General features: G+C 34.5%; 2 protein-coding genes across 11 annotated transcripts; one reads left to right on the plus strand and one right to left on the minus strand.

Annotated features, from left to right (window-relative positions):
- Positions 1-11852: 11852 nt before the first annotated feature.
- On the plus strand, positions 11853-16631 carry LOC112286567 (uncharacterized). Of its 3 annotated transcripts, XM_024528544.3 has the most exons (10): positions 12103-12285; positions 12592-12616; positions 12869-12967; positions 13087-13274; positions 14029-14357; positions 14587-14787; positions 15124-15252; positions 15413-15528; positions 15713-15775; positions 15925-16631. In XM_024528544.3, exons 3-10 carry the CDS (start codon positions 12925-12927, stop codon positions 16083-16085), a joined length of 1230 nt encoding a protein of 409 aa, XP_024384312.1. In that variant the 5' UTR covers positions 12103-12285; positions 12592-12616; positions 12869-12924; the 3' UTR covers positions 16086-16631. The 3 variants fall into 3 exon arrangements, with proteins under 3 accessions (XP_024384311.1, XP_024384312.1, XP_024384310.1); XM_024528543.3 differs by lacking the exons at positions 12103-12285; positions 12592-12616 and adding an exon at positions 11853-12057; XM_024528542.3 differs by lacking the exon at positions 12592-12616.
- Positions 16632-16651: 20 nt separating this feature from the next.
- LOC112286566 (uncharacterized) lies at positions 16652-21045 on the minus strand. 8 transcript variants are annotated; one of them, XM_090252992.1, is made up of 5 exons: positions 20253-21045; positions 18602-18961; positions 17994-18508; positions 17720-17883; positions 16652-17623 (listed from the first exon to the last, which is right to left on the minus strand). In XM_090252992.1, the coding sequence occupies exons 2-5, from the start codon at positions 18932-18934 to the stop codon at positions 17373-17375; spliced, it is 1263 nt and encodes a 420-aa protein (XP_090109118.1). In that variant the 5' UTR covers positions 18935-18961; positions 20253-21045; the 3' UTR covers positions 16652-17372. The 8 variants fall into 8 exon arrangements, with proteins under 8 accessions (XP_090109118.1, XP_024384307.1, XP_024384309.1 ...); XM_024528539.3 differs by having other exon boundaries at positions 17720-17886; positions 20253-20546; XM_024528541.3 differs by having other exon boundaries at positions 17720-17886; positions 20372-20498.
- Positions 21046-23307: the final 2262 nt, after the last annotated feature.

Below are 23307 nucleotides of genomic sequence, written 5' to 3' on the forward strand. Positions count from 1 at the left end.
TAGTTCTTAAGTTAAATCTATTGGTTGTTATTTCTCCATCTCTTTAGTATCATAAATATACAAAAGTTACAAATAAGAGTAGAAGTTAGAATGCTATTTTTTATAGATCTCATTTCTTTCATAGCAAAGATTTGCTATTCTTTGTCTTAGTTCTCATAGATATTGTTGATAAAAAGCCTTAGTCTTCTTTGTTGCATTTACAAGATTTTTTATTAGCTTCTATGTATATTCACTAATATCATATCCATACCAATGAACAAGATATTTTAATCTATTTTAGTGTTGCTTTAAATCTAAGATTTTTTCTACCTTGAATTCTTAATTATTATCCATTTTTATAGGAGAAGGCAGTATTTATTTTCTTTCCAAGATATTTACTATCTTATATGGCTAAAGAAGAAATATTTAGAATATGGGATGAATCTTCAAAGAGTCTAGTGAATATAATTGATAAGCAATAATATTATCTTTTTATAAATAAAAAAAGGTTTAAGCTTACAATAGTATAATTTATCACAAAGAAGAGTAGACTTAATATTGTAACAAATTCACCATACCTTGTTACTTATAGTGAATTTTAGTTGTTCTTTATGATAGGCATTTCCATTGATATTTTTTCATTGTTGTAATTCTTTTAATTATGCCTATATTATTGTATATAGCTCTGATAAAAAATTTGCCAAATGTTTTGTCATAGGATTATTAACTTTTGAAAAGTCAAAAGTATTAAGTTATAGGTGATAATTATAATTGGTAAAAAAAGATATTTATTAAATAGAAAAATGTATGAAATTATTATATGTAAACTTTGTCAATGGCAAGAAAATTATCTAATTATTTTGATGATAGTTAATGATATACTTCAAATATTGCTTTTGAACTTGATTCATCAATTTTTTTTGCCTATCAATTAAAGGATGAAAAGCCAAAAAAATCTTTATATCCATCTTTAGAATATTAAAAAGATTTTTTTAGAAACTTGATATAAATTGAGTCCCCTTATTTGATATAATATCTTTAGATAATCCATGATAGCAATAGATGTTGTCAAAAAATAAATTTAGCCATTTCTTCACTTATGATATATTTTTTATATAGTACAAAATGTTCCATCTTAACAAAATGATCTAATATCACATATATAGAATCACACAAACTTAAGATTTAAAGATCTATGATAAAATCCATAGAAATGAAAGACTATAGTTGTTTCAAAATAAGTAATAGCTAGAGAAGCCTATAAGATCAATGATGAGGAGTTTCAAATCTTGAAAAAATATTTCATGATTGTATAAAATCTTTAACTACTTTTTACATTTGAGGCCACCAAAAATCACTTGATATTAGTTTTAAAGTCTTATTATATCTAAAATATTCAACCACTAGAAAGTCATGGCAAGCTTAAAGAATATGTAATTGTGCTTTATTTTTTAGAATATATAATTGTCTTTTAAAATAAAATATATTATTTTTGAACTCAAACTTGAAAGTAACATAATATTTAGAAGAATTATTCTTTATATTATGAATAAGAAGATCAAAGGATATACTTGATTGAATTTGCTTGATAAAGGTTGAATCAACAATAAATATTAATTTTATTGCTTGAAGATGAAAATGATTTATCTTCAAGAAAATTATTCTTTATTAATCAAAAGATAAATTTCTTTTTTTATATAAAATAAGATATCTAAAAAATATATTTGACAAATCTTGTTGTTTTTTGGATCAATAAGTAATCTTGAAATCAAATCTTAATAAAGACATATTCTAACATACTTAGGAATGATTCAAAATATATGCTAATATGAAATATTCAAGGTTCTTGTAAAAGATCCATATATGTAATGATTGGACTAAAAGCATCTTCTAAATAATAGTGTTATTCTTGAAATGAATCCATGATTTTAAAAAGCTCTTTCTCATAGATTTCATAGTTAATTTCGGTTATTAAAAATTACCTTGAATGAAAAGCTACCAAGTAGAGCTTATCATTTTCTCTTATTTGTGACATAAAAACTTCTATAGTAAAATCTAATGCACTTATTTTCATAAAAAATGCCTTTAAAAAGTCAACATGATATAAAATTGATACAAAAATAAATGTTGTCTTCAAGGCCTCAAAAGATGTTTTATCTTCTTTGTTCCACTTAAATTTGTCTTTACATGTCAAGCGTGTAAGAGGGGCCCCAACTTGAAAAAAAATCTTGATGAAGATTTAATAATAATTGACAAATTCTAAAAAATATTGCACATCTCTAACTATTTTTGAAATCTTTTAATCCATGATAGTTTGAATCTTCTTTAAATCCATCATAAGACCACTGTTTGAAATGATGTATCTTAAGAAGTCAACTTGATTTGTGTCGAATACATACTTTTTTATCTTGGCATATAATCTTGCATCTCTTAGTTTTTGTAGCATATGAAAAATATGAAATTTATGCTTTTTTATATTCTTAAAGTAGATGAAGATGTCATTTAAATAATAAATAATAAAAAATTTAAAAAACTTGTAAAAAAATATCACTCATTAAATGTTGAAAAGTAGCTAGTACATTTTTGAATCTAAAAGGTATGACATTATATTTGAAATACCTATACATGGTTCAAAATGTCATTTTTTATTTGTCTCTTTTTTTAATACATACTAGATTTTATGCTCTTTCTAGATCTAATTTTGTATAGATCTTTTCTTAATTTCATTGATCAAAAATTTTTAAAATCAAAGATACAAGGTACTTATTCTTGATAATGAATTTATTGAATTTTCAATTATCTATATATCCACAAAATTTCATCTTTTTTCTTCAAAAATGAGATAAGAGCCTTAGTTAGGGATTTAAAATGGCATATGAAGTTCTTAGCCAAATTCTCATCAATATATTCCTTGAATGCACCCAACTTGTCTTATGATAGACTATATATTAGTTTAAATGGTAGTTGAGCTCTTTCTTAAAGATTGATGGAATAATCATATAGACAATGCTCTAAAAGAATAGGTTTATTTTTTTTCAAAGCATCTTAATAATCTTAGTATTGTCTTGGAATACAACTTAAAATCTTTTTTCTATCAATAATAGTTGGGGCATATCTAACAAAAGTTGGTCTTTTTTTTACAATATGCATGAAAGTTCTTGCACCTATTAATAATGGTTTGGATATATTAATCATATGGATTTCTACTTGCTTTGTAAAATCTTGAGTTAAACTATGAAAAAAATCAAGATTTCTAGAAATTTAGTTTATTTGAGGATTATATCTTTTTAACCATGATAATCCTAAAATAATTGGATTAAAAGGAGATCTAATCACATTAAATATTATTAAATTATTATAATCATTAGTTGCTATCTCTACAAGAATAATTTCATATGTAACACCTTTAGAAGATAATGAACAATCATCTATGACTTCTATATGTATAGATTTGATTTTTCTTAATTAAAGATATATCTTATTTTTTCACAAATTCTTTATCTATAAAACAAGTTGAGGCTCTTAAATCCAATAAGGCTAAGATTTTTTGATTTTTTGGTCCTAAACAAACTTCTATTGTAAAAAAAAGATGAAGAATCTAAAGAGAGAATAGGACCTTTTTTAAGAGTTTCATAAGATTTTAGCCACATACTCTATTATAGCTAGAGAGACTCATTTTTTGATACATTGTCCTCTTTAGCAAGCATGCTCTTCATTTTGTAATGACATTGCTTCTTTAGATAATATTGAGTAATCTATTTGAGTTATCCATAATATAGGTATAAACCTTCTTGACAATAATGAATCTTTTCTTATAGAGTAAGATATTTAAAATATATTATATCAATTTGTATTAATTTTTGACTTGATGAATAAAATTTTAAAAACTTAGGAGCTGCCATTATTACTTGACTTATTCTTCTTCAATCAAATCTTTATTCTTGATACCTTTAAAATAATCAATTGTCACATGTAATGGCTTAAGCAATAAATTGTTCTATAGATTTTTCTTTTGCTATTGTGAATAATAACTCTTTGACATTGTCTTTCAATCCATATCAAAATTAATTAATAAAGATTTAGTCATTTCAGTCTACGTTTCAAACAAGGTTTGGAATTTAGTTGCATATATGGTGACTAATTATGATTTTTATTCTAAAAATAAGAATTTGATCTCCCTTACTTTTTTAATTATTTTTTTTAAATATAGTAATAAATAATTCTAAAAATAAATTTAAATCATAAAAAAATTATAAATCTTTTTTCATTAAAGGTGCAAACTAATAGAGAGCACTTCTAGATAGAAATGCACTTATGAATCCAACTTGAGTAAATCCATTAGGATAACGGAAGAGATGTAATCTTAAGTAAAGCTTGGCTTATTGCAAAATCCTTGAAATTTTCATCTTATTCCATCAAACTTCTAAGGCATATTAATCCTTGTCAATGTTGTACTTATAGAAGCAAAACTTTTTGGATTTTATTATAAGTTCAATCTACTTGCTTCTTGAAATTGCACTACTTCTTGATACAAACTCTAAACTTCTTGTATAGGCATAGAATTAGTATTTTATGAGTTAACACTAGTGATGCATGAAATTTCCATCCTAATAATGTTTAAAAGTTTGTAAAGATCTACAACAATTACAAATCTATTCTTATTTTTTCCAAGTATAATATTCATAGTTTTTCTTTTTTTTTTAAATAATTTGATAAATTCACAAGTAAAATTAGAAGAAGGTAATCTGAAACCTCTAGTATTAAATGGAAATTTCTACAAAGAAGGATAATCTACTCTCTTTGAGAAAAAAATTAGTGTTAGAAAATTAAATATTTTATTTAAAAGTAAATAATCCGCAACCTTCAAAATACAACAATAGAAGTAGGATAATCCACTCATTTTTAAAATAAGACAAGAACAATGAGTTAGAATTCTTATCAAACTATCAAGGAAATAAACCTAAAAAAATTAAAATATTAATACACCCTTGTGTCACTTGAAAAGATTAAAAAATCAATCAAAGATGATATAATATTAAATTAGAGTGGCTATTGCTAAAGACAAGAAGACAAGAAAGTCTTGAAACAAGACTAAGGATTAGAAAGGCATTGACAAGAGCAAAGAAGACTTTATTCTTGCTTCCATATATACTCTTAATTATGAACTATGTAGCAATGCCATATAAAACCTCCAAAATGTATTGACTTTGCAAGATACATATCTTAACTTACAAAGTAAGTTATGTACATATGTGTCACATAATTTAGCTTGTTTCATAAGCTAACAACATGTAGTTAATTTATTGATCAAATTTCTAATCTATCAATCAATTATAAATACATATAAAGTCAATGCAATATCTTTGAAGCTTCTCTAAAAAATATTATGAAATAAATCTATTTTTATTTATTTTTAGTTAATTAAATAGGAAAACATTAGAATAAATATGTATATCCATGATATTAAATTTATCAAAAGATTCATATAGATTAATCATCAATGCTAACTAAAATACAAAATCCAAGCATGTTTTTTTTTTTTTCTTATTTTTTTTTAATTCTCCATTCATTATAATTTACCTCTCCTATAGATATGTTCTTTGCCTTCTTGTGTATAATTTGTTTTTTTTCTCAATTTTCTTTTTTCTTTTTTCTTTTTTCTTTCTTTAAAACTATAGAATATCTCTTCATTGGACTAATTCTAAGTTTGAATAATGTACCATAGTTGATATTCAAGCAAAAGTCTAAAATTACACATTTAAATTAATATCTACTTCCACTAAGCTTAAATAATAAGCAACAACAAGCACGATGCTATTTCCTAGTTATTCTATAATTGCCTTATTAACATAGCCTACTACACATGTGCACAACAAACTATGCCCAACAATGTGTAGATGACTATATATTACAACAATCTTCTAAATCTCTCTCTCTCTCTCTCTCTTTCACTCTCATTTTTTCTATACAATCTTTCAAATATCTTGCTTTACAAGAACAAGTGAGAAGCTTAGTAAGTTATGAATCTTACAAGTAAAATTGCATATAGAAAAAACCACAAGTCAAATTTAATTCCACGCACTTTATGAAGATGGCATTAGAATCCATAGATCATTGCTCAAATTGCATAGTCAATAGAATGAAGATTTAATATATAAGTTGTCAACACCACACTTCTTTATTTAGAATTGAGAATAAGAAAAAACTAAAAATAAAATATTTGATTACAATAGCACTCTTTTATTAGAAGAGAAAGAGTTCTTTGTTAAAAAAAATCAAAACTTCTAATTTTTTAGCTCTACACTATACAAAAAATGCCTTTCTTCTTGGGAGCATCTATAATTCCCTCAAAAAATCCAAAAAAATAAGAAAGAAAGAAGTGCGGTACCAAAGTATTTCTACAATGTGAAAGAGGCAATGAAGAAGGGAAAATATATATCTATATATATATATATATATATAAAGCTCGTAAAAACATAAAGAGAAAAAACTAAAAATAAGAAAGAGATAGGATTTGAGGTAGCCTGGATTTTTATCAGCAAAGAAGCTGTTGGAATTTGGAGGCAGTGTCTCTCTTTCTTCCTTATCATTCCTTCTCTATTTTTTTTTTTTTTTTGTTGTTGTTCTGATAAAACATAGCTAATAAGTGAAAGAATGAAAAAAAATACTATATTATAGAAGATCTTATTTCAAAATATTATAGCTAATTCTCTTAAAAATATAGATAATAGTTAAAAGATAATAAAACTAAAGATATAAATGATGCCTTTTTACAAAGTAGACTTCTATTTACTTTGTAGGGCCATAAATAAGGCAAAACAAGGTAGATTAGAAAAATAATAGATATAGGCATATGTGCAAGGAAATTAAGAATTTATTTTAGCAAAAATTACTTCAAAAAAATAAGGATTGATATCCAAAAAGGACTAGTTGTCAACCAAGGTCGAAAATCAGATCTCGAGATACAAAATTATGCACTTATGATGACTTCAAGGTTTTTTTTTGCAAAGTAGAGAGTACAATTTAAAAGAAGACTTCATAAAGTTTCTTTGAGTATGGATCTTGGACAATTTGAATTTGTAATAACTTTTTAAGAGCTTTGCAAAGTCAAGATTTTTTTTAGTAAATCTAGTTTTGTGAAATTAATAAAGAATTTATATTGAAAAGAATTTAATAAGTTTGATAGAAGATCTATTAGTAAAAAATTGTGGGTTTGTAATTATAGATGTTTTTATTGCATGGTATAAACTTGAGCATGATCAAAAAATTAGATTGAAGATTATTGAAGTTCAAGTGCATTGAAGTCTTAAAAATGGGGTTTTGAAGGTCAATGAAGATTTCTAAGATTTTTAATAATTTTTCAATTGGAATAAAATGAAATTTTTGTATATAAATAGTAGACTTAATTTTCAACATATATGTGAATTTTAAGAGATATTTAATGATGGAATTAAGAAACTTTGGCTCAAGTAGATCAATATCAAGATTGGAGAAGAAGGCCGGCCAATACCTAAGAAGTTTTTAGGATTTATCTTTTATACAATATGTACAATCTTCTTCAAAATTTAAATACTTCTTACTAATTTAGATGTCTAAAGGTATGCAAAGTTTGAGTCAAAATCAATAGTTTAATAATTAATTATTGAATTTTTAATTTGCTATAGGATTATTAAGAATTTTTTTTAAGATTTAGGATTTGATTAAAGATTGATTAGGATTGGTTCAAGATCTAGGATTTTATTGGAGTTTAGAATTTGACTAAGATTTGATTAAGATTCATTATGATTTGATTAAAATTTAGAATTTGATTAGGATTTAATTAAAATTGATTAAATTTGGTTAGGATTTAAAATTTAATTAAGGTTTGATTAGGATTGGTTAAGATTTAATTAATATTTAGGATTTAATTAAAATTTTATTAAGATTTTTCTAAAATTTTATTAGGATTTCTTTAGGATTTGATTAAAATTCAATTAGAATTTACTAAAGATTTCTTTGTATTTCTTTTATCATTTATTTGGAAATTTAATTGAATTTGATTAATTTTTTATTATATTTGTTAAGCTTTAATTATAATTTATATATGATTCTATTAAATTTGTTAGGTTTTGCTGTTTCAATTTTCTTTTACCTTCTACAGTTAGATGTCTAATGTATTTTCAAGCAAGACTGCACATAATATGATACTATTTTTATTTTCTTTTTCTTTCTTTCTCTCCTCTTCTTTTCTTCTTTTTATATCTTTTTTCTTTTCTTCTTCTTCTCTCTTCTTCTCTTCTATGTTTTTTTTTCCTATTCTTTTGATTTTTTTAATTTATTATTATTATTATTATTATCAAAATAAGTTTTTTTTATTTTATTTTTTCTTTTGAAAACAAGGGCTATTTCTATTCAGCCATTACCTAATGTTAATTAAAAAAACATATTTTTTCTAAGAAATTCTCTTAATAATTTATTTTTTAGATTACATCTCTACTATTAATATCTATTTTTTATTTTTTTTTAAAAAAAGCTACTTCTAATTCACAAAATCCGTGATTTCTAAGCACATTAATTATATTTTAATATACTAAATATATAAGAGAGTTGAATTGGTGACTCATATCAAGCATATCAATTCTTGTCTCTCTCATACTTGTAGAAGTATGGATTTAGTTGTGAGGTTGATTTACTTGCTTCCCTCAATTATACAACTTCTTGGAATAGACTTTGGACTTTTTCTATTGACGTAGGAATAGTGCGTCTATAGTTAGCATTAAAAATGCCTAAAATTTCTATCTTAAAAGTGATAATAAGCTTGTAAAGATCTATGATAGTTGCAAATCTATTCTTATTTTTGCCAAGTATAGCATCTATGATTTTTTATTCTATTTTAAATAACATAATAAATACATAAATCAAATTAGAGAAAGAAAATTTTCAACCTTTAATATCAAATGAGAATTTTCACAAAGAAGGATAATCCACTCTCTTTACAAAAAAAATTAGTATTAAAAAAGTAAATATCAATTCAAGGTAGGTAGTCTACAACCTTCAAAATACAACAATAGAAGTGGGATAATCCACTCACTTCTAAAAACAAGAGAAGAACAATGAGTTAGGACTCTTGTCAATCTGTCAAAGATAAGAACTTAAAAAAGATATAAAAACAAGTAAAAAATGAATCAAAGAGATATGAAAAACTAGAAATAAGAAAATAAATATAGTTAATAAGAAACTAAAATAGCTATTGCCAAAAGCTAGAAAACTAGAGATTCTTAAAATTAGGCTAAAAACAAGAAAAGAATTGATTAGAGTGAAGAACGCTTTATTCTTACCTTTATATATATTATCTATCTATGAGCTACATGAAAACCTTCTATAAGACCTTCAACACATGTCCAATTTGCAAGACATATGTCTTAACTTGCAAGACAAGTTTTGTATATGTGTGCCACATTGTAAGCTTATACTACAAGCTATCAATATATTAAACATGTGGCTAATTTCTTAGCTAAGTTTCTAACCTATTAATCACTTATAGACATATATAAAGATAAAATTGAGTCTATAAAGCTTTTATAAAGCTTCTCCATAAGATATTATCAAATCAACTTATTTTCATATACTTCTACCTATTCTTATTATTTGGATAACTATACACATGTCCGTAGCAACATATCAATAGATCCTGCTCTTCATAGACAATGGACTATTATATATTAAAAACTATTTAATTTCTTCTAATATAGATATATGTATGCTTATTCTGAATGCAACTTCAAAGATCTAGCCAATGAATGTTGGAATCATTATGGCATTCTAACAATACTACTAGCACTTCTATTTGCAAAATGTATTTGACTAAAATGAGCAAAATGAGATCAATTTGTACAAGGTAGACCAATTAATGATAATGTGGTGGCTACTTGTTGATTAGGCAGAAATATCTCTAACAATAATACAAAATTATTTCCGGCATATTGGATTATTTGAGCATACAATTAAAATCACAAAAATTGATAGTCAAGAAACAATCAAAAAAGAGCTAGTGGACATAATTTGAGGTCTTCTATTGTGGAAACCAATATCAATTAAAAATTTGTTCAATTCAATTGAAGAAAAAAGTATGTTTATTGAGCTAGATGATTACAAAATTATTGAGCTTATTTGTCATCAATAAGCAAAGGAAGGTGAAGGTGTTGACAACACCTTCTAAAAGAATTATGCGCTAGCATCATTCACATAGATAGAGAAGTTGCAGAGCCTTTTTGTGGTTATTTTCATATTGAACATTGGAAATATGGATGAATATCAACAAGATCCTTTGCAATATTCAGTAGAAGCTACATACAAAATACTTCTAGTAAATCATGCTAGATTCCTAGTTAAGCTAGATTCTCTATTATTTACACCCTCTACAAAGTTATAGTCTTTTGTTTTTTCCTTCTTTGGCCATAACTGATAATTTACAAGAATTATAACTTAACCGTAGTATAACTAGGTAAATTATTCAATTTTTGAAAACTTAATGAGGATTATAATATACTTGGAGATAACTTATGAGAGGATAATATTGTATATGATTTCTTAAAAAAATATATGTTTTATAAAAATAATAATAAAAAAAATCTACAAAAAAAATCATAAATTTTTTTATAAATTTTTTAAAATATCTATTATAATTTTAATCTATATATACTTTTAAAATAATTATAACTACTAATTGAACATATTTGTAGCGTAACTTCTTATACCTTTAAATACTTAATTGAATTTTTAACCAAAAGGTTAGATTTTATATAGTTGATATAATATTTTTAAGAAATTCAAAATGCATCTCAATTAATTTAATATACTACTAAAGCTTCCTATAAGAATTGTTGGTAATTTATTTTCAAGTATATTACAAGTATTGTACAAAACTACAAAAAAATTTATCCTAAAAAAATTCAATATATGATTATTTATTCTACTTTAATCATTTATAAATAATTTATGTTATTTTAAAATTTTCAGTTTTAAGGTCCTTATTGCGTTTTATCTATTAATTTTTTTGACTTATAATATTCTTTTTTTACTACTGAATAATTCATGCTTTACAATTTTATAGTTAAAAGAATATAAGCTCTTTGATCTTGCATCTTTAATCAATAAGGCTCTACATACTTATTGCATCATTAGTTTTGATCTATTAATGTTATGATAATTCCAAAAAAGAAAGGAATACACCAATTTGTTGTAGATTAAAGAAGAAACATGATCAAAATGTGTTTTAATGCTGATTTTATATATATATATATATAAAAACAAAATTACTGATATACTTAAACATACATACATATACATAGATTTAATATATATATATATATATATATATATTAAAAAATTCAAGTATTTTATTTAGCTGTAAATTGAAAAAAATATACACATACACAACCAACACGTATCCACAGGATTAAAAAACTGGAAAAAGTCAAATCAAAACCCTCTCTCAGTATCACGATCAGTTGAACGGAACAGAAGAAAAAACAATTTCAATTCAACAGCAACAGACTCAAACGAAGGATACATTCATCTACCCTATTTAATTCCCCCACTTAAAAAAAATGTCTAATTCCCACCCAAACCTAGACAGAAACCCAGACCCATTGCAGCCCGGCAGCTTCACATATGGCTATTCGTGCAGAACCCATTATTTTTGCATGTTCACACACATATGTATATATATATATATATATATAGACATATTTTTTCATGATTGTGGTGGCGTCAGAACCCGCCAATTAATTGGCCACGCAATACGCTGAGTTGGCAAACTTTTTTCACGCGAGTGGATAGCTGGGGAGGAGTCGGGGACGACGACGACGACGAGCACACAAATTGATCCAGTCCTCTCCTCTCTGCTCCTGCTTGCGGCAGTGGCGATGGAGGGCGGGACCCACACGGGGAGGTGGTAAGTAAGAATGAGAGAGGGAGATGCGCATAAAGAACAGAAGAAGAATCCTTGCAAGCGAGATGGTTGGTAGCTCTCCTGCGCCATCACCACTCCTCTCGCGTCATCACCCATCCTCCTCCCATCAGCAGTCGCTTGCTAAGGTAGGTAGCAGTCCATACCCACGCTGCCTCTCACCATTAGGTTTCTGGCTACGGTTTGCTTTTCTCTGAGGAGGTTGAAGTGCGTTCACGGCCCCGGACCTGGTGCATCCAGCTCTTGGCATCGCCGTCACTCCTGTTCTCGGGCCTCGATCTGAACTGCCAAAAGTTGAAGTTTCATTACCGCTTTCTGCCCCGCGCATTTGCTAGGTGTGGGTATCTGGGTTTTCGGTGCGTTTTCCTAGCTCTGGTGTGTTGGGTTTGCTCTTTGTATGTTTCTAGAGTTTTCTAAAGTTCTGAGTGGGTTTGTTTTGTTTGTTTTGTTTTTTGATTTTTTGGGTTTTTTGCTTGCAATGCTTTTTTTTTGTTTTTTTTTTATTGGTTGTTTTTTCGGGGGTGGTGTCGTGATTTTTGAAGGCCAATCTCTCGATGGCGTGTATAGTTTTCTTGTAGTTATAACGAACATTGTAGCGCTTAGGGTTTATTAGGGGCCCTGAAATCGGGGTTAATCGCCGTATTTGGGGATTCGGGTTGTAGGTTTGGTGAGCGACATGCTTCACTGGTAATCTTCACGCTTCGCATTGTTAAAGCGATTCATTTAGCGAAAAATTGCACAACTAGTTTCATTGTCTAGTCTTTTGTTGCGTATGACTGTTCTACATTGATATCTATGATGATTCAAGCTGGTTGTACATTTCATAGTGAGAGATGCGTATTAAGTATTGTAAATCAATCTCCGAGTTGTTCAATCTGGTCGAGGTTTATCTATTTGGTGAATCAAGCTCAAGGGTTACTCTCTGTTCTGTGGAGGCAGATCGCTCTAGCAGGGAGGAATTAATTTTCAACTTGGAGTGTCAATCTTTGAAAGCGATGTATGGGGATGGCGAACCATCCGAAACCCCCGTGGAACCAGGTTTACTTCGTTTCCCTTTTTCTGCTTTGTGCAGTACGCAATGATAATGTCTTCGATATTAGCGCCAGCAAGGCTGCACACGAAATTACCACCTATTCTGAATTTCTTGCCTTGATCAGGAGCAAATCAAGCATCCACATCTCGGTCAAGTGGTGAAGCACTTTCAAAGCAAGCTCACGACAATCCAGCCTTTGTTGGAAACGCCACAGGAAACACCACCTCTAGTACTTCCGGAGACCAACCACAGTCATCAAATGTAAGGGATGGAGAAGCAAGGGGAAACGTAATTCCTGAAGGTTCCCTCCAGGTAAATTATCACAAGTCCTACATATTGAAAATTATGTGTTAGCATACCATATGTCAAATCTAATTCCTGCATTGTCATATTATCAACTTACTGCACGAGTCTCAAACCGTCCAACTCTTTCCAATGCTTGAAAAAAAGTGTATGATTTGGTCTACAACTGCATAAGTACTTGTTCAGTTCTCGCATATTGTGCCTTATTAGATAATGTGTGTGGGCTTCTTGATTTCCAGTTAACCTAGCATCTCTCAGTCATCTGTTCTTCTGTTAGTATGTTTCTGTGTGCAAATTGAGCTGATTAAGCTGAATTCAACCGGTTCTCTTTTAACTCGAGTAAAATTTATCTTTAGAGTGTAATTCATTTGCCTCTATGAAACTTTAATTTACCTTTGACATCGTCCTAGAATGGAGAGTATTACCAGGAAGATTTTAGTGGGAGATTTGGAGTATGATATCTTATTACAATCGATGGGTCGAGGTTTATGGAACAGGCTGTTATATAGACATATCTGGTGTGCTCTCCAAACTAGGATGTTGCAGAACTTGGATAATAAGTAAACGTAATTGATGAGAAATGCATACTAGCTTCACTCTAATATTTTCGTACATGGCCTTGTAAATATGACCCAGAACGTCACGTGGTTTATATATTTTTATTTTTTATTTATCAGTGTTATCTGATTTTAATGCTGCAGCGTAGACAATTTCTTCCGTCGAAGTGATCCTCTTATTGCAGCTAACTGAGTAGATGTTGCAGAACGATGGCGCATGGGTTCCGTTGGTGTTCAGTCCTGTTATGTTGCCCGGGAATCCTGAGTCATGGAACGGAACACCTGGGGCAATTCCACCTGGGGCATTCACACCTCCACATGGGACAACTCCGTCTGGAACAGCCGATGGTTCAGTGCTTTCACAGTGGATGCCAGTGTTAATTCCATTTCAAATCCCCTTCTTTCTCTCTTCTCCTCCATCGGATCAAGCAGGACAGAATGCGGGCTTTTATCCTGTTCCTTCTATGGTTCCTTTCTTTGGGCCTTTTGGAATGGCACCAGGGGCGCCGAACGAGTTCAAGTTTCCAGTTCCTACGTAGGTTCTCAATGATTTTTAACTTCCGACTTCGTAGTTTTGTAATTTTGCTTTAGTACGTTTTTGTATAATTCGACTTAGACGATGCTCGCTTCATGCCGTGTTATTATATGCATGAATGTTGCTGTCTAGTTGTACTTGTGGATTGTGATCAGTTATCGCGCACAGTTTCTATGCTTTTCATTAGGTTTAACGGATCATGACATCATGAAGGCGTTTTTATATATAGGAATGTACCCATTCCCACGGAAGGAAACCCGGCGGATGCTACCGCTGGACAGCAGGCGGCCAATGCAGGAAGAGCACCACCGGTTATTGAGAGGGAGGGTATTCGTCTTGGCCAAGTTGAGCAGATGCAACCAAATGGACTGCCACCCGTTGCCCAGGCTGGAGCGGGACAATTACCAATTCAAGGGCCGGTCATTCGCAGGTTAGCTCCTAATCCTGTGTGGGAAGGTGTTTTTCGCCTTGTAAAGATTGTCGAGGTGTACAAGATTGAAACCGTCAGAGTCCATGCTAAACCCTTCCACTAATACCACTTGGTTGGGGTGACTGTCGATTTCGGTCTTTACACCTCTACAACCAACACAGTGGTGGTTGGAGTCTTTCTAAGCACAGCACTGATGGCTCTCTGATATTTCGTTAATCTAATTCGTAGGGTGTGCCTTGCGTGGATATAGCCTGTATACCTGTAAGAATAGTATTTTTAAGCCTGTAGGAGCCATTTTTATGGGAATTCAAACTCTGGGAATTGGCGATTGTGCAGGTTTCAGGTTGGCATTCAGTTGGATCTGCTGCTTTTGTTGAAGCTAGCAGTTGTTGTCTTCGTATTTAATCAAGATGGATCAAAAGACCGTTTGCTTCTTCTTTTGGGACTGGCAGGCGTTATCTACTTGTAAGTTTCAATATTGCGCATGTTATCTATTTCTTTCTTGGTGTTGGTGGGCAAGATGCATAGGTAAGAGTTCTAGAACTGGTTCAGTTATGTTCTACTTGGTCGAAAGAATTGGAAGTAAGTCTTTCACACTAACTTTGGTACATGCGAAACTGTTAAGGTATCAAACGGGCTTACTAGCCCCCTTACTCAGATGGCTTGCTGTAAAAGCACAACAATTCATGACACCACCACAGCAGCTTGCTCAAGGCCAGCCCGATCAACAGCCTGCTCCAGGTAGAGCAGAGCTATTTTTTCCTTGTTATCACCCTATAAGTGGAATGACGAACTGGTCATTAGTTTAGCTTGCTGGAAACCCTAGTAGACAAGTTTTCTTCATCACAGTTTTTAGTGTATAATGATCGTATTTGATTATGTTATTGACGTTCTCCTGGAGCATATTTTGTTTGATTTTCTACAGGTGTGCAAGCAATGGATGCTCCAGCCGCAGATGCTGCTGTTCCAGGAGCAGAGGAGCCAGCAGGTATATCTGGCCTTTCTAAATTGGCAATGTCCGGTTATCTACGTTATGGACGACAATGGACTTGCAATTACCTTTGGAAGTAGATTTATTCTTTGTTTTACTCGATTTAACCTAGGGTTAAAACCTATGCTTCGCTTGGATTGGTGCAGGTGAAGCTGGCGCAGCACCTGGCGGAGTAAATGCGCAGGCTCCTGGAGGAAATGCTCAAAATCCACAAGATCCATTCTGGGCCTTTGTAAAAGAGCTACAAATGCTTGTGGTTGGGTTTGTTACATCTTTGCTTCCAGGTTTCCATCCCCATGCTGACTAGGTGTTAATACCCTTCAAGCCGAATGTCCGTTGCAACATCTATATGCCTGCAAGATGAATCATGAAAATCAAAAATCACCCAAGTGAACATGGGCCGTTGTAAATAGTTGCGTCAGCCTCGATGTGACTGTCCTACTTCAGTAAGACCTACTGCAAGAAGAAACTATGGATCTGATTAACACGATCTGAGGCAGATGTGTAAAGAACAAACAGATCAGCCAATATGTGGTGGTAACACCTGTACCACTGGGATATGCTGGGGTCTTCAGCGCATGAAGGCTCAGTGATGATGCTTCCCAGTATCCCAGTATCCATTTTTTTGAAGCAACTTGCTTAATGGAGTACAGAACCTGATGAGTATGTTGTGTACCAGGTCTCCACAGAAAAGTACTTCTGCATTTTGTCCTTATTTTACGTGGATGAACTGTTCCCATCTGCTGCATCATTGCGTACATTCGATAGAAATACTATAACATGCTGCATGTTATCAAGTAAGCGACTTTTCAATGAATTTGAGTAAAGAAAGAGAAAATATATTGTGCAGCAATAGATGTACACTTATGGGTCTTTGTGCAGTAAACTATTGATGTGATGAGTAACGTGCGATATTCACATCATTCTTAATTTTGTGTAAATTAAGAACACATTATGTGGCTGTTTACATCAACTGGTTCTGATCAACTTGACCGCAGCTGAACCTAGTATTCTTTTGCTGCTTCATGATACAGAGAAAATCTTCCGAATCTACATGGAACTTGTTCGACTCTACAGTACAATTTGGAACAATGCGGAACGAAGCTACTTTATCCCCACTAGGTGATGTCGTACGGCTCTCACTCCCTTCGCTCTCCGCTGACATCCACAATCATACCTCCAGCGCACGCAAAAAATTACAATATGGTACATCTTTGCATACTTTTTACATTGTCTGATACCTGGAGGCCTTCAGCTAGTTCTATTCCTCACCTTCTAATTACAATAAGCACTAACTACGCACACAACGTGATGAGCTATCAGGAATCTAGCTTGTGAAGGTTCATATGCAATTAGTTGGTGCTAATTCCCCAAACCCTTACTCAAGTCCAGCTGTTCTTGATTCGGAAGAAACTCAAAGAAAACACGTATTAATCACGATAAGGATGTGGCAGCACCTCTGTGATCACGAAGTGCAGTTACCTGAGCACGGTGATCACTCGGTTGCCGCCACAGGCTTGAGAACCCACCGCCTTCCATCTGCAACACCACCTGATCGCTTTGCTGATCTCCAGACGCTACCTGCGCACCTGTTTCAGGCAGAGACAGAACCCACCCCCTCTCTCACCTCCCTCCCCCTTCGCGCTCGCTGTGCTGTTCGCTGCTTGAAGTTGTGGATCTCAATGATCAAGGTACTCGTTAACATGGCGATTCCAAACCCCACAAACGCTGAAAGCAGTATCGACAGGACGGACTCCACACCCACCACGTCGTAGAAAATGTGCGCGAAGCAGACGACCAGCGCAAGTTGGCATATCGCGTACAACCACACGTAGCGCTTCTCCACTGTTGCACACAACAAGACCCAAATATTCCACGTCACATAGCTGTTTCAAAATATGGAGAGATTCATTGAAATGAGGTGCACAAATTATAACCTACCAAGGTTTGAGGCCGTGATTGCAGCAAGCAGACCCAACACACAGGAGAACGGAAGAGAGATCGCCAGTGCTCCAGATCCCATTCGGCCCACCAGGAGCTGCTCGAGGAAGCAGAAGTACACCAGCATACTCAACATCACCAACACGGGCACATCCTGCCACACCCTACTATCCAGAGAATTCAACTCATCAGCGCCAAATGACTCCAGGAGCTAAATGTTAGAGAAAGATTAATAGGCCATGGCGAAGGGATTGCAGAGGCGTGAGAAGCACACCGTGGATTTGCGGCATCGAGGAGCTGGACTGAAGGTTGAGAAGAAGAAGGCTGTTGACTCTGGCGAACGACCGTAACTGGCAGATTGCAAACCTCGAGACCGCAGACATCGCATGTGCGGTTCCCTTTGATGCTGAACCATTTGAGAGCGCAATCTTTGTGTGCTAGCGCCATCTCTCCCCGGCAGCTGCACTCCATCTTGAAAGTCTCGCCGTGTTTCTCAGAGAGCTCTTCGAAGCATATCCTGCACACAGCCTCCTCTTCGGGAATCTCTTCATCTCCACATTTTGGGCTTTTCTCACCCTTCTCTGTGTCGCTTTGTGTTGCGGTGGAATCGACGTCTTTCGTGGCAGAAATCTCGTCACCTGGGGTTGTGCCAATGGTGCGTGGAGTGATAGACTTGAGCAGCACGGTTGCCCCGGTACTTGGACCCGCGGGCTTCCTAGGTGGAGGAAGGGATAGCTTGTTGAGCGGCATTGATACTGAACGGGCGATACTCTTCATTTCTACTTCACCCTGCCATAGCCATCTTTCATTGTCAATACACAGCAACCTAGAATATAAATCGAATACTGGACAACCTACTTGCACCCTCTTCACTCCAATTACCTCTGTTGGGTTATTACTGGTGAGTTCATGTGCCGCACTTGGCCCAGGGCTTCCCAGTACCGAATCGAGAAATGCACCCACTGGCTCTGAAGCAGTTCGTTTCTCAGATAGCTGAATGACATGTTTCCCGTCTGACGGAGGCTGGCCTTCGTTGTCGGGTATTCTCTTTACCTGCGAGCTTCGCCTGGGCACATTTCCTCGCGTGGAGACCTTTCCAGGTTGTGACGTCTTGGCCATCAGACGCGGCGCGTCTGTGTAAACTGAGTCGCTAATTACCTCAATATGATTGGGTAGAGTGGGCTGGAAGGGAGGTTGGCTCTCTTTAGTCGCCATCACCGCTTTGGTTCTAGTGATGCCCTCCTGCATACGTGAGCAGCCACATGTTCTCTCAGAAGATCGTCCTTGAACAAATCTTCAATCCAGTAAATTTGAGCGACTTTCGAACAGAAACTCTGCCGGCGACAACTACTTCAGGAGATTAGAGCTAGAATATGTATCCCAAATGTTATGGCAAGAAATTTAAGAGTAACTGATTCTGACACAGACAGACAGCACCGACAAACAAGACGTCAACAATTCCACCCAACTGCGTGTTGTATGCTTCATGTTACGTTTGTGTCTTGCTTTTGTTCAAAATGTCTCATGGTAATGGCGACGACAAGCGTTACTGTGTTTGAGGGGGACAAGTCAAAAGGTACACAAAGCTTCATCTAAGGAAAAGAAAGGGAGGGAGCTTGTTATCACTTGCGGAAGAGTTGTAGAAGTGGAAGGGCCACCGTCGTCAACCCAGGCTCTATCAAGCTTTTCACCATCGCTGACGTCCATCTCCGATCACCGGAGGTCAACCATACACGAACACCACGCAAACTCTCCACCTTTCTTATGCACTCACCGACAACTCCTCACGCCTGTCGTATCCTTCGCCATACCCCCTCGTCTCTCCAAACCCTTTTAAAACCTATCGTGTAACTGTCCAGCAACGCAGTGTACTGAATTCGCGAGGTCTGAGACCGGATTATGCGTTTGAACACTCCGCTTCTACCTCCGACTCAAGGCAAAATTCTCCAAACCACAATTTCAGGCTTCAACCGCGCTCTTGCGGGCGTACAAGTAGAAGAGAAAAACAAACTAAAAAATAATAATATGAAAGAAAAAAGAAAAAAGAGAGATAATCCAGAACAATTTTTTTAAAAAAATACAGATTTCGCTCAATGTAACATCGATTCGACACCACGTTCTAGGATCGATCAACAGTGAGAAGACCTACGCGTCACTCACGAATAGCCGTTGACTCACCCAAATCCAAAGGGAAACTAAACAGTACGTCCGATGATCAAAGAAAGACCTCACAGCACAAGCCGGCAAATGATTGCGCAGTCGCGTTCGCTAGATCACCAAACCTTCATACCTGGTACGCAATTCTCGGTACCACACCTGAAGCACTCACATTCTGCAATCACGAAACCAGCTTCCGACCCCAAGCAAGACTCATAAGAACGCTAGAACAACGCAAGATAGGAACAAAGGACAAAATGATAAGAAGAAGCTATGGCATTCTCCAGAATACGAATAGCTAGGCTGGACGAGTCCAGCCATCGCAAAGAAAAGGACACAAAGAGTGGCTTCGATAGCAGCATTAGGAGCAACTTGCCAGGTAAGATAAACCTAGAACTGTTGCCCAGGGATCCCGATCACGAGTGGCATCTTGTTCTACGTTTTTTAAGGCCGCCGCGTGCACAAACTCAAAGAATCAGAAATCGCATCACTGACTCATTCTCTGCAGGTGGCGAAGTCCGACTTTGCTCCACCTAGTCCGAGTTCACATCACCATCTCTGCCTGTCGGCGTTCCCACCGATGTCGGCGCTGTCGTTGTCGCATGCAAATCATGGAATGGAAGGGCTTGACGCTAATTAGGCGCTGCGAGGTGGCAAGTATTAAAATTCCCGGCACACAATGTGGGAGAGTGTGTGCAGGAGCTGCCGGCCTTTGTCCAGAATCGAGGGGAGTGGTATTGCCGCGGTTGCGGAGATGATGTGGCATCGTGTCACAGCGCAATTTGACTTCGGAACTGGGATAGGGATGGATCCATGTGTGGCGCCGGAAGAATGATGTCAACTAAAGAGACAGATTCCTCGATCTTGTAGCGAAGTGAGTGTGAGAGAGAGGAAGAGACAAAGAGAGAGCAGCTGGGCTGGGCCTAGAATATGCTAAACATGGCCAGCTGTTGCAGATGACAGCAATATCACTCGCTCTCTCGCTGTCACTCTCTCCACACCTTCTCGTGCGCCCCCGGTGCTCTCGGATACGCGACTGCTCTTGGACTGCACTCTCTTGCTCTCTCTCCATCTCACACACAGACTAATCGCGTCACTGCCTCCTCGTTGCAACTAGACATGCGCGTCGTAAACATACACTTTGACCACCACTGTCGCAATCTTAGTAAACAAACCCACCCAACTTGATTCAGAATTCGGACCACTTCTGTGAAGATTGTGTTGATCGTAACAGCGACGTAGACTCCCAGGTGGTTTTCAAAATTGCGGTCGTATTCAACGATAAAAGGCCTTGGAAATGGAGTTTCAGTTTTTCGTGTAGTGAATCTTAATCCAAATAGCTATTAATTTGCGCCAAGGTGAGTCGTTTAACTAAAGGTTTCACGCGTCATATGTACTTCATAGAGCGAAAGCTGATCACTTATTCTGTTCTCTGCAATTTTTATGTCAGTGTTCAATATATATTTATCAAAGTTAAAGTTTTTTGAAAAATGTATCATGTTTGGCATATGCAAAGGTGGGATAAAAGAGAGGGAAAACACTTATTTTTCTACTCGTCCTCATTATTGTTCATTGTAGCGTATGCAGGAGCTGCAAGAAAGCATATGTATTTTTTACATCCATTATAATTGTCCTTATTCTCTTACATGAAATATCCCAAGAAACTCCGCTTTTTCTAATTTGTAATCGAATCATATGAGTGCCCTTTCTCTTGGTGCTTGTGTCGACCACGTTTGAGGATATTATAGATAAAATTGCTATGTATTGAGCTCAAAGCACACAGACATGCAAAACTTTTTCACCTGCAACATTTGTCTCACAAGCAACCCGCTGTAAGAAATTTGAAAGTGGCAATAGTGAGTGATGATTTTTTGAGATTTTGTGTTTTGTTTTTTGTTTTGTTTTGTTTTGTTTTTTCTTTTTTCCAGTGAAAGTCTAAAGGAGGCCTTCCATCAAGCACCTTGTCCCATGCCAACTTATGCAGCCGACCCCACCTGACGGCTCACTTCCTTATCATTGGACCCCATATCCGCCACCCCCCTCACCCACTTATAATTGTTACCATTCTGGACCCTATTGCCTATTGTGGAGCCTCAGAAACTGGGTTGAACCCATGACCACGCCCGGTGACCGGCAATACCTGCGGTTATGGGATCCTGTTGACTTGGCGGCTGCGTGGTGGGAAAAAGTAAAAGACCAGGACACTGCAGCCATAAAAGCTTTTTCTAGTTACGATGAGAATAATCGCACTAAGGTGTGGATGGAACCATCAGCGCGGACTGGAATTGTCCCATGAATCTGACCCCCCCCCCCACCCCATTTATTCCATTGCTAGCGGTGTGAAGTGGGATGTCATTGGGCCGCCATTTTTAACTCTGAATTTTGTAAAAGTCTTTTTGATACACAAAACTTGCAATTTTAGGGTTTCGTACCGAATTATGTAGATTCTAGTTCAACGATTTCTGGGTGCATGTGATTGTAACAAAGCAACCCTTGCTCTCTCCCTCTCGTATAGATTCATGCATAATGGCAGTGTCAACCAGACAGGATGTGGGGGGAAGTCTTTGAATGGCTTACAACAGCATTGCTTGCATAGGTTTCGCTGACTTCAACAGGTTCTGCAGGCCAATCTCGGGGCTCGTGTAAAAGGGGCCTGACGCATTGGGCCTGTAGCGATCTACCTCCCCGTGGAAAGGAAGGAAAGTGGGGGTGTGTGTGTGTCTCTCTCTTTCTCCACCCGCGCCCGCTACAATTGCTGTTGCAATTTGGTGGCCTCCACGAATCGTTCTTACTTGTGCACCGTGTTTCCAATCCGCACCAAATAAGCTTCAAGCTCCTTGCGTCGTGCCGCATGCTCGTAAGTGCACTTTTTTGGATCATTGCTACAGCTTCTGAAGAAATCCACACATGGGTCTCTAACAAGTCACTATGTATGTATGTATGTATGTATGTAAATTTAAGTATATATGTATATGTATTTAGTAAAAGATCTTGAAAGAGATACGAAAATAGCATAGAATAAAATATTGTTGTGATGTTTTCAAATTGTGAGTTTTTTTTTTTTTTTTTTTTTTTTTTTGATATAGTGTTGGTATGTATTTTTGTGTACATATATTCTCATCTTAAATTGCATAGGTAGCAAGAAGTTGACTATGTCAAATGTTTGTATAGTAGAGTTCTTTTGTATTTTTGTGTTTTTCAAATTTTATCAACCTATTTACCATGTTTAATTTTCAAACACTCACATACACACACATATATATATATATATATATATACACACACAATGTTATGTTACATGGGATGTTCTGTATAGAAAAATGTTTGTGATACACAAGACATGCGGATATAATTTAAAATATTCAATGCCTTTTTTATTACGAATATTAGAAAATTGAGAGACATTTTGAAAAAAGCGTTTTAATAATACA

Source organism: Physcomitrium patens, chromosome 9 (assembly GCF_059467195.1).
Source record: "Physcomitrium patens ecotype Gransden chromosome 9, ASM5946719v1, whole genome shotgun sequence".
NCBI lineage: Eukaryota > Viridiplantae > Streptophyta > Bryopsida > Funariales > Funariaceae > Physcomitrium > Physcomitrium patens.